The sequence below is a fragment of the Penaeus japonicus genome, unplaced genomic scaffold, assembly GCF_977035675.1.
Source record: "Penaeus japonicus unplaced genomic scaffold, GWHDUDI00000001_assembly GWHDUDI00000031, whole genome shotgun sequence".
In the NCBI taxonomy this organism is placed as follows: Eukaryota; Metazoa; Arthropoda; class Malacostraca; order Decapoda; family Penaeidae; genus Penaeus; species Penaeus japonicus.
Window position 1 is genome coordinate 4,549,391 of NW_028234433.1, and position 12,500 is coordinate 4,561,890.

Consider the following 12,500-nt stretch of genomic DNA (forward strand, 5'->3'; position numbering starts at 1 on the left):
TACAGGCACACTTCATTAAACTCAGAAAAAAATCATTTTTATGCATGAGGTGACGGGAGTGAATGCTTGACCAGGGAAGACAATCGTATTGCTCGAAGGAACTCTTTCCGACCGATGTTTTATTTATACTGCTGCAGGACAATACATCTTATTCGAAATTTAATGAGGAACGAGTTCTGAACAGATGCGCCAAGTCGCTAATGAGCGCGGGATGCCGAAACGCGACAGGAATCCGCAAACTCCCTTCCCATTTTCGTCATTTAACGAGAAATCCTTTAAGCACACGACAGATTGTACATATTCATTTCTCTTGCATGGATTAAAGTTTCTTGGTTGAGTCTTACCTTTTGGATACAGAGAGGTGTTGCAAAATCCTTGCCTCCCTGCAGCCTGAAGCCCCATGGGACCCCGCTAGCCCGGGATAATTTAATGGTCATAACCGACATGGTTACTGAGTGAAGGTTGGCGATCGAACAAGAAGAGAAGACGAATTATCTTAGGCCTACTACACTGAGCCTCTCACACGACAACACGGCACTGCCAGGACCCGCCTGCACTGCCCCACTCGCTAGATCTGAAGCGAGCAGACGACTGACGGATCAGCGGATTGAACTCCCGCCAGCTGATCGCTTCGAGGAAAGATCTATAGTCTTTTTATGTATTTAAGCATCATTAATTATTTTGTAGGTACCATTATATCAATTTATATTTATTTATATTGAGATATGTAATTAAAGACTGAAATTCTGCTTTAATAAGAATAATATGCACTCATATGACTAAAACAATTACGTTTCATTAGTAGCAAGACGTTGCACCATATCAGATAATACGTAGTGTAATTTGTATCTATGGTCCGCTGAAAGGCCTTCTGTCTGTATAGCATAATTTATTATCTTCATTCAGTACAATAAATATAAATGTCTACTCTAAATAAGTGAAAAAACATCATCACCCAACTTTAACTTTGCTCTCACAATTTTTCATACCCCGACTCGGCGCGGACCAATCACAACGCTCCCTGGACCCGCCGACCAATGAGAACTCTTCCCGCGAATTTCGTTTGTCACAACACCGAGAAAACGCGCGAAAACTTGCAGACCTTCCGAATCGAGCGTAAACACCAGACGTGCAGAGTCCACCGGTGTCACCCAACCCCACAAAACTCTAGTCTCTCTCCGACCCAAACCCCACAAAAACAACCTCCGCCAAGATGTTCGAAGCCCGTCTCGTGCAGGGAAGCCTCCTGAAGAAGGTCCTCGAGGCCATAAAGGACTTGCTGAACGAGGCGTCATGGGACTGCGCCGACTCCGGGATCCAACTTCAGGCCATGGACAACTCTCACGTGTCCCTCGTGTCCCTCAACCTCCGCGCCGAGGGATTCGACAAGTACCGCTGCGACAGGAACCTCATCATGGGCATGAATCTCACGAGGTAAGGCGAGAAAAAAGAGAGAAATATGAGGTTGTTTGGCGGTCGGTGTCTTTGGCGCGCGAAGTTCCCCCGCGTAAACAATGGTTGCCAGGGGCGCGAGGGCTTCCATTTTCTTCTTGTTTTAGCTTGATTCTTGTTGTTTAACGTAAATGCAATCACGGTTTATCTTCGTAAAGAGATTTATTTTAGTCTTGTCTGTATTTTTTTTTTTTTTTCTTTCTTTGCATGATGTATCTTGTTTGCTTGTCTTCACTTGTTTCCGTTCCAGGGATTAAGTTTTACTTGTTTGCTTCAGGGTAACGGATATAAAATATAAAAATATCAAATTGTCGTGTATATTGGCCATTAATAATCAAAAAAAGGCTTAATTGTTCAGAATGACCTTGCCAAGGGCATAGCCTTAGATGGTAAGCTTTGTTACATAAAGGCTCAGAGATGAAGTACCATCACTCCACAAAGGTCATCAGTCTATACCCGAGCATCCCATTCCAGCAATGCCATGGCTTCTGAGCGTTAAAATTAGCTTACCATTTTTGCTCTGATGATTTTCTTTCAGAATATACGAAGGCTTTGTTGGCCTTTTCCGGAGCTAGAAGCTCGGAGGCCGTGGTGGCACTCTGGTCCATTTGTAAAGAATTAAGCTTATCATATTTAACTTGATAAATGACTATTGTAAACATTCTTTCCTCTATACATAAATTTCAAGTTACCTGCATTGAGCTGAAAAAAAAAAAAAAATTAAGGGAAGGCCATAAAATAAATGCAATAGGCTACAATGTAGGGATGGTATTAGCAAAAATTTACATATCAGTATCTATAGAATGGAGGATACTTGCAAGCACCCTGATATAACAGATCTTGGAAACTGCAAACAAAACCAGAATGAATGTAAGGAAGTATACAATGTCTGTCAATAGCTTCTCACTAATGTATGTTCATTACTTGTATCCTTGTCTTTATCTCTCTCCTTTCCACTCCTCATTTCTTCTCCTTGCCTCTTTTTATCTAATTTCTTCTCCTCGCCTCTCTTTTATCTCTCATTTCTTCTCTTCGCCTCTTTTATCTCTCATTTCTTCTCCTCACCTCTCTTTTATCTCTCATTTCTTCTCCTCGCCTCTCTTTTATCTCTCATTTCTTCTCCTCGCCTCTCTCTTATCTCTCATTTCTTCTCCTCGCCTCTCTTTTATCTCTCATTTCTTCTCCTCGCCTCTCTTTTATCTCTCATTTCTTCTCCTCACCTCTCTTTTATCTCTCATTTCTTCTCCTCGCCTCTCTTTTATCTCTCATTTCTTCTCCTCGCCTCTCTTTTATCTCTCATTTCTTCTCCTCGCCTCTCTTTTATCTCTCATTTCTTCTCCTCGCCTCTTTTATCTCTCATTTCTTCTCCTCACCTCTCTTTTATCTCTCATTTCTTCTCCTCGCCTCTCTTTTATCTCTCATTTCTTCTCCTCACCTCTCTCTTATCTCTCATTTCTTCTCCTCGTCTCTCTTTTATATCTCATTTCTTCTCCTCGTCTCTCTTTTATATCTCATTTCTTCTCCTTGCCTCTCTTTTATATCTCATTTCTTCTCCTTGCCTCTCTTTTATCTCTCATTTCTTCTCCTCACCTCTCTTATCTCTCATTTCTTCTCCTCGCCTCTTTTATCTCTCATTTCTTCTCCTCACCTCTCTTTTATCTCTCTTTTATCTCTCATTTCTTCTCCTCACCTCTCTCTTATCTCTCATTTCTTCTCCTCGTCTCTCTTTTATCTCTCATTTCTTCTCCTCGCCTCTCTTTTATCTCTCATTTCTTCTCCTCGTCTCTCTTTTATCTCTCATTTCTTCTCCTCGCCTCTCTCTTATCTCTCATTTCTTCTCCTCGTCTCTTTTATCTCTCATTTCTTCTCCTCACCTCTCTCTTATCTCTCATTTCTTCTCCTCGTCTCTCTTTTCTCTCATTTCTTCTCCTCGCCTCTTTTATCTCTCATTTCTTCTCCTCGCCTCTCTCTTATCTCTCATTTCTTCTCCTCGTCTCTTTTATCTCTCATTTCTTCTCCTCGTCTCTCTTTTATCTCTCATTTCTTCTCCTCGCCTCTCTCTTATCTCTCATTTCTTCTCCTCGCCTCTTTTATCTCTCATTTCTTCTCCTCGCCTCTCTCTTATCTCTCATTTCTTCTCCTCGCCTCTCTCTTATCTCTCATTTCTTCTCCTCGCCTCTCTTTTATCTCTCATTTCTTCTCCTCGCCTCTCTTTTATCTCTCATTTCTTCTCCTCGCCTCTCTTTTATCTCTCATTTCTTCTCCTCGCCTCTTTTATCTCTCATTTCTTCTCCTCACCTCTCTTTTATCTCTCCTTTCTTCTCCTTGCCTCTTTTATCTTTTATCTCTCGTTTCTTCTCCTTGCCTCTGTTATCCCTCCTTTCTTCTCCTCGCCTCTTTTATCTCTCATTTCTTCTCCTCGCCTCTCTCTTATCTCTCATTTCTTCGCCTCGCCTCTTTTATCTCTCGTTTCTTCTCCTTGCCTCTGTTATCCCTCCTTTCTTCTCCTTGCCTCTGTTATCCCTCCTTTCTTCTCCTCTCCTCTTTTTTATCTCTTGTTTCTTCTCTCCTATCTTATCTCTCATTTATCCTCTTATTTTCTCTTCTTCCCTCTTTCTGTCATAGATATACCACCAACAGTGAATACCTTATAATTATTCAATTATTCATATAAAACATTACTTGCTTTGCAGAGGATAATGTCAACCGAATTTCATTTATTAAAAATATAACTTAATTTTCTTGCCATAGTGAGGAGGGAAATTTGTTGACCCAATATTGGAGTGTCAAGGGCCCAAAGGCATTGATGAAAAGGGAGGATGCAGATTACATAGTTAAAACATTAAAATACACTTGTGTAAATGGCATTGCACAAGTTTCAAAACCACAACCTTCCATCTCAACCCAAACCTTTGTATCTTTATGGCTATGAACAAGGAGAAAGTATTCCCTATTTTAACAATTTAATCCTGAGATAGGATCATGATGAAACATGAGAAACTAAAATTTTGGACATCACTAGTCTTCGGACAAGTACCATATAGAGTACAAAGTAGACATTAGCAACATGATAGTGAGTTCAAAGACATTTTCCTGTGACATTTAAAAAATTATTTTCAGTTCAGACCACATTCTCTACATGGTAGGGTCCAATAAAATGGCATAAGTCAAAGCACCATTTTTTAGCGTTGTAAATAGTAGAGGATTTTTACTTAACCCATCGATAGCAGATGGCATGATTTGCTGTCAAGGCAGTTGGTTGTAAATGCGGAGGGCACCATGCCAAACAAGACAAACCCGCCACATGAATATACATATTTTATTATAACTGTGACCAATGGGTTAAGTGCAAAGTGTGATGTCTATGGCATCACTGCACTCAACTAGGGGAATTGTAGCCAGGCCTAGGACATTTTTCGTTTTGAATCAAACTTTTGCTCATCATTTGTAACTTCCAGACTAAGCCTGAAGTATCATGTTCTGTACTTTCATGAGTAAACTTCATGCAATTAGTCTCACAAGCTGGCAATGCCAAATAACCTAGCCATGGCACTGAGACCATGTCCTGATTGTCCATGTCATTGGACATTTGTACTAATGCAGCTTTCTTTGGTATTTTTGGAAAAGATGGATTTGACACTTTCTGTATTGAGTAAAGATTGATTTCAGGTGACATAATTAACAAGTATAGTTTATTACTTTTTAAAAAATGTAAATAAAGGTGTTGTGACCAATCAGCTAATCACATCATATGTTTCAGCATGTCCAAGATCCTCAAGTGTGCAGCTAACGATGACATTATCACAATGAAGGCCCAGGACAACGCAGACACAGTCACATTCATGTTCGAGTCTCCCAACCAGGAAAAGGTCTCCGATTATGAAATGAAATTGATGAACCTCGATCAGGAACATCTTGGCATTCCAGTAAGTTAAGAGTGAATTATGGCTATTATTTTTAATGTCAATATAAATTCTATCTCAAAAGTTAACTGTTATTGATGTATAACATTGATTGCTCATTCATTTTACTAAAGCTTCTGAAACAATTACAGTAGTATTGGTAAGCCTATAGTCATACTAAATGTCTCCCCTCCTTCCAGGAAACCGATTATGCGTGTGTCATCAAATTGCCGTCTGGTGAGTTCGCCCGTATCTGCAGAGATCTTAGTCAGTTTGGAGAAAGCATTGTTATTGCCTGCACAAAGGAAGGAGTCAAATTCTCTGCAGCAGGAGACATTGGTACTGCAAACATCAAGGTAATATTTTTTGAAGCATTAAATATTTTGTCAAGATTATGGTAAATGGCAGGAAAACCCTTGCCTTTTGAAACAGGATATTTTTCTTTATAACAATTATCTTTATTCTATCCAATTGCACTTCATTCCTTTCACTCATTGCTAAAATTCTAAAAGCAGCAGCTTGGCAATAGTCCATTTGGAAATGAAATTACCCTTAAGATAATATATTTTGTCTATTCATGAATTTTTGAGTATCGCAAATTACTTATACATGCTTCTCTTTATTATAGCTTGCACAGACCTCCAGTGTAGACAAAGAGGAGGAGGCAGTAGTTATCGAGATGCAGGAGCCTGTCACGCTTACTTTTGCGTGCAGATACTTGAACATGTTCACGAAAGCAACACCCCTTTCCCCACAGGTATGCTCTTATTTTTTTTTCTATTGATTTTTAAATATATATATAGATAGATATTTTGACTTTAGTTTATGTAGTTGGAAATTTGACTGAATATTCATTTAATATTCTTTTTTAGGTTTCGCTCTCTATGTCCCCTGATGTACCCCTGGTTGTTGAATATGCGATTGGAGAGATTGGCCACATCCGTTACTTCTTGGCCCCCAAGATTGAGGATGAAGACTCATAAACTTAAAGAATAGGCTTTCTTAGGGAACAATATTGAAAATGTACAAAAAAATAAAATACAACAAAAAAACAGCTAAATGTGAATGTGGTAGAATATAAAGGATTACATAGCATAGCACCTTTTGTTAACCAATTGTAATTTTTAAAGCTTTTACTATCATTTTATTCCTACACTGTACTACTGAATCTGAATATGCAATAGTTACTTTTTCTATAATTAATTGTTTTACTATCCTACAATTAAGAAAATGCATGGTAGTTATGTCAAATACTCTTCAAATGTTAGGCATTTTTGATACATTGTCATATTTATATTTATATTTATATACATATTTATTTATACATATATATATTTATTTATTTATTGTAATATACACTTTATATATATTTATATTTATAATTATATACACACATGAACAAGTACTTTTTAAAAAAGTTAGTGGCAAATAGGAAACCTAAGGTAAGAACTGATGTAGCATAAATGTCAATTGTAACTTCTAAGATTTAAAGCAAGAGTATATCATGCTAGAGAAGCTATAAACAAGTTGCAGTTTGAAAATTGATTATATGTTTGGCTTTAATGGTGGTAATTTACCATGATGCAAATTCAAATGAAATCAGAATTATAGTTAGATAAACTCCTCTCCTCCATCTTTTCTTTTTTCTTAATAATTTAATTTACTTTTGTGTGTGATCCTCTAATCAGAATAATGTCATGTTCTATGAAATACACCTATTTTGCTTTGATTAGATATATTTTTGATAGGTCACAATGAATCTAGTAATGCTAATGGGAGAGAACAAACATCCTGTGAAAGTGCCTGATGTGTTTTTTAATTTAACCCATTGGGGATGGGGAATAATTCACTTACCCAGTCTCCAGGATGAGTTATTTCAAAGCAAGGCAACATAATTTAACTTTTCCCACTCTCATTCAGTTATTGTAGAATTAGAGCAATTTTTTGTTTAATTGTGTTTAAGAGACATACGTGCCATATGACAGGTCTATCAATGCTGCAGTTGCTTAAAATTGTAGTATATGATCCAAGTTATTTTCTTTATTCTCAGTGTGATAGAAGTATTACTGTTAAATTTTAGGACAAAATGCAATTTTATATTTTTGTATCTGTGCTGTCATGACCAAATATGGAATATATAACCATCTGCAATGAAGACAACATTAAAAGGTAGGGAAGAGAAAGGAAACTTGTGCTCAGTGACTGTGACTGTGAGTGACACAGTAAAAGGCATCCCTGTTGACACAGAAGCACATTTTAGACACATGGCAGGGATTGAGGGATTGTGTATTTTAAGTTTGCTTAATACTATGGTAATTATAGTAATTATGATTGCAATTGTCATCAGCACTCACTCCATACACAATAAAATAGCAGTGATTCAAAATCCCCAAACCCCCTGTATGTCATGACACCCATCTTCAGGCCAAAGTTCCTGCATCATGTGTGTCATGACACCTGTCCACAATGGGTTAAGAAAACAAGGTTGGCTTTTTAAATATGAACTTTTAGGAAACTTCTAAACATATAATTTCTATAAGTAATGCTGATTCAAGACAAACCTATATATTGTATATGTAGTGATAGACCTAGGGAAATATTAGCACCACCCTTCCCCAAATTCTTAGGGAGGGGGGAATAGTGACTGGTGGTTAAGACATATTTATGGATTATGATATTACTACCAATATTATCATAGTTAATTTCTAATTGCTGTTTTGATTATTCACAAATAGGATATGGGCTTTGATATTGGAATCAGAAGTTATACCATATCATTAAAGTCAGACATTACTTTTGTATCCAGTTATAGAATTTAAATCATATTGAAATCAATGAAGTTGAACATCACTTTCTCTGTCTTAAAACAAACTTCAGTAGGCCTTTAGAAGAGCAAGGAATCAAATAATTCCATATAGTATGATGAAAGGAATATCCAGAAGAAATATATTGTCTACAGTATAATTTGAATGTTAACCTCATGGGCTAAATATTATTTGCGTAACTGATTTTGCTCGGAATGTTATGATGTATGAATGATGTGATAGTTGCTCATTTTAGAATACAATTAAAGTAGATATACAACAAAAATTTAACAAAAAGAATACTTTTCTTTCATATAAAACACTATAAATGAACAAGATTAGTTGAAACAGTTTAATTTCTCATATAGACATCCAGTATCTCATTAGGAAATGACCATCAGTGTTACCAAATACTCCTTTATGCCCGATGCCAGCAAGGTAGTAGCATACTATGCCTAATGCAACAACCCATCCACAAGATCGCTCCGCCCCAGCGTGTGGCCCAGCTTACTACTCCAGAGACCTTAAAATAAAAGTTTGGTTCAGGTTAGTATTATGAAGACAATGTGTTTAGAAGTGTAGCTTACATGATGCATCTTTATTTGCAAAATGATATTCATTATTTTAATTTTGTTATTTGCAGACCCATTTTACAAGAGAGAATCAGAATTAAAGTTCAATGAAGCTGCTATAGTACCACCACCTATGTACTAAAGGACTCATTCGTAGAGGCAATTGTAATTTGAAAAATTATACATCAAGTAGGTTGCTAGAGCTTTATCATACTTTTGAATTCAAACTCAAAAGTCACTTTACTCCTCTGTGTGCTTCTCTAAAGGCCTCATCAGCCAGGAGTCACTAATGACCCAAGCTACTATATGTCAGAGATCCTTAAATGGTCAATATTGGTTTTGTTTCTAATTTTCATCTTTAGATAATGTGATCAATAAAAAGGTTTTCTGCTTTTTATTGGGAATGATGTCTGACAGTGAGAGTGACATTTGTACCTTTTTTTGTATTATTATTTATCTACCTGAATTAATAAGTAACAGTAATGCTAATATGAATGTATTTAAGTATTGTATCTCCTTGACACCAGTTACAAATAGGGCCAGATTTTTCAATTTCAATTTCTTTTGTGAGATTTTTGTACTCTATTATACTTCACAAATGTATATTTCACTCTTCTCTAACAAACTCTTATAGTACAGCAATAGCTGTAAAAAAATATAACCTTTGATTATTTTAGATTTAGTCAGCATCCATATACATTTTTGTATCACATATGGCTATGTAAAGTCTAAAAATAAAGGGTTCTGCATATAAGAAAATATAAATCGAAACAAATAATAATGTGATCATATAAAGCAATACAACATGTAATTATATGCACAAAGGATAGAGATACAATTAGGAAAAAAAATAATTTGTAAGTAGCTCAGTGTGTCTTAAAGAAACAGTAGATTACAGTACACTTAATACATCCCATTCCTACCAAGAAAGACTGACAGCTTGCCCACAAGCATCAGGATTCTATATATGAAATATGGCAGTTAATTATTACAACTAGATCCCTTTTAGATAATGAGAAAATCATGAAGACACTTCTTAAACTCTTACTATTAAACATGCATTATTAAACAATTTGATATTTAACATGGTTTAATTGTATATTGATAATGTTAAAGTACTCATGATAAGGCAGAGAGAGAGGTGAAAGGAGACACAGGTAAAGCCAAAGCTAAACTACAAGAATTTGAGGAGAGAAAGCTTAAGAGGGAATTAACCCAGGAAAGGCACTAGCAAGAGAATGCTTGAACCTTGATTGGGAAACTTCAGCAACAAAAAGTGGGACTTTTTGCTGTTTTTGCTTTTGATGTCATTTAATTTCTTTCCCAAATATTTAATTTTGGCTTGATATTTGTTATTGATGGTCTAAGTGCCTGATTCTGTTTTTTCATCTGTATATTTTCAGAAAGAATATGCACGTAATACAAGCAAACCATCTTTAAAAATGATTCCAAAAAGGTATACTCTAATAACTCATATTGACATTCACATCATTATAAAGACATCTACTTACAGGTATACATGTATGCATATATAGTGGAAAAGCTTTAAGATGTGGTTGGTAAGCTGCAAAAGATGCATTTTTACTCAGCTTAGTATTTAAGGATTGGTCCCAAATTTATGAGAATTAATATTTCACCTTAATTTAAATTACTGAATATATATATAAGTGTTTTTTTCTTTCTATCCTGTAAGTTTTACCTTACTGTTTCCTTTAAGAAAGAAGCAAAAATAATTTTGTTACTTACTTATGCTTATTTAGTTGTTTTTTATTGGATACTATTTATTGTGTTGTGATTATTATAAAGAACCCATGTCTTCCTTAGTTTTTTGTTATTATGAAATAGGGTTTGAGATCCCAGAGAAGCTCAGCACATTGCAAAAGCTGAGACATGACATCCAGAAAGCCCGGAGTATTATTATTACAGAAAAAATGGGAGTCATGGAGAATGAAGTAAACTGTCATCATAGAATGTTCAAGCAGAGGCTATAGTTACCCAAACCTCTTTCTTTAGCACTTGGAAAAGTTCTATAATCTTCATGAAAGAGTTTAAAGAGATATAGACAAATATTGAATGACACTTAGTTTTATTTTCATAATGAATGAGTTTAATGGAATATGGGCAAAAACATGATTAAGTTTATTCTTCATAATTTAATTCATTGCCATTCTACTAAGAAATGCTATGGTGTCAAAAGAAGTGGGGCTTGAATATCTTTCTTTTTTTGTCTCAGTTGTGATCAGGTCCACATGAAGACATAAGGGAACTGATCAGAAAACAAAAGTTTATCAGAATGAATTACAATAATCCTTCTCATCCAGGAGTCACTAATGACCCAAGCTGCTATGTGGCAGATTAGAAAAAAGACAATTTTCTCTATCTTATATTAGTCACTTAAGCTTTTAATTATATTTCTACTTTCTCAAAGACTTTCCATTCAAAATTCTATCTGCAATCAGCCATTTCATCTTCCTTTTTAAAGATTAGTACTTCTGCTAAAGAAAAAAATCCTTCCTTATTGATAATGAACTTATGAAGACATCAAGTTCTTCAAATGGTACATCATTTTTCTAAGACAGATGTTTTCATTCAAACATATGACATTTTGGTGATGAAACAGATTTAACAAGGATAACTTGGCAAGAGATAAGGTGTGAACTTCCTGTCTGTAGCCTTCAGCACCTTAAAATGTGTATAAAAAAAAAAAAAAATCAGCATTATGAAAGTAAAGAGAAGATGAACACAGAAACACACACAAAAATCATGAACCACTAGATTATCTACCCAACCTCATTAACATGTCATATAAAGCATACAAGCTCAATCCATCACAAACTGATCGACAAACCAATTTACTTAGCCTTCCTAATCTTAGTTTACTCCTAAGAGAATAGTTCATGAAAGAATCCTCTGATTTATCAGTGCACATGAAAAAATAGTAATAATCAGAGCAACTTACTTTAATACTTACAGTTCCATGCATTTTATGTTAACCATTGTATCAAAGGGATCAAAAGCATATTGGTAAATAAAATGGCTCTTCCTCTGTAGCTCTTCAATCAATCCATCTGAAATAAACTAAATATACATCCTCTTTTAATCTTTGCACATGAAATCAAAGTCTACTGTAAAAATATTTATACATACTTTACCACACAATCATAAGATTTCTTTGGATAATTACTAACATTTAAAGATGATTCAAGATTATCTTAATCTAAAAAATGTATCTGGGTTTGCCAATAAAGGAAGTAATATCAAACTGATTTCACAACATATAAATGGGGTCTAAGACATCTGCAACTTCAGAAGATGATATGGCTAATAGACAGCCCTAATCAAGTTGCAACTTCTAACATTGGTGAAGAGTGGTTGACTCCTTAATTAACAGAGACATAAGAACAGACTTTCTCAATCTCGGGTGTTGAAATCAATCTTGGGGGTGCAGGGGAGGGATCAGTTAATGGCATACCCTGGACTAGCAAAGGCAGTGTTGAAAATGATCATCCCACTTCCAACCACCTACCCATATGAAAAGGTATTTTCCCCCAGGCCCCAAATCAAAACAATTGACTGCAACTGCCTTCGAACTGGATTACTCTACGACACGTGGGTGGCTCTGACCAACACGAAGCCTCCAAATGAGAAATTGGTTGCTCATAAACAATCAACTCCCATTGATGTGTGCATGATTGATTACCCAGCTGTGTATATTTGAGCTTGTCCGTGTTTTTTTTTTTTTTTCTTCTTCTTTTCTCGGGTTCTCTTGT

At 35.7% G+C, this 12,500-nt stretch overlaps 2 protein-coding genes across 36 annotated transcripts in view; one reads left to right on the plus strand and one right to left on the minus strand.

Moving 5' to 3' along the window:
• Zasp52 (Z band alternatively spliced PDZ-motif protein 52) overlaps positions 1-597 on the minus strand; it is a 124,718-nt gene extending 124,121 nt beyond the window's left edge. For all 35 annotated transcript variants that reach the window (XM_086555557.1, XM_086555566.1, XM_086555564.1 and 32 more), the window contains exon 1: positions 345-597. In XM_086555557.1, the coding sequence (XP_086411683.1) occupies positions 345-446 (102 nt within the window). In that variant the 5' untranslated portion in view covers positions 447-597. The remainder of the gene's footprint in view (positions 1-344) is intronic.
• A 473-nt stretch (positions 598-1,070) lies between these two features.
• PCNA (Proliferating cell nuclear antigen) lies at positions 1,071-6,553 on the plus strand. Its single transcript, XM_043012165.2, has 5 exons — positions 1,071-1,434; positions 5,213-5,378; positions 5,555-5,710; positions 5,983-6,111; positions 6,227-6,553. The coding sequence occupies exons 1-5, from the start codon at positions 1,214-1,216 to the stop codon at positions 6,335-6,337; spliced, it is 783 nt and encodes a 260-aa protein (XP_042868099.1). The 5' UTR covers positions 1,071-1,213; the 3' UTR covers positions 6,338-6,553.
• The last annotated feature ends 5,947 nt before the right edge of the window (positions 6,554-12,500 follow it).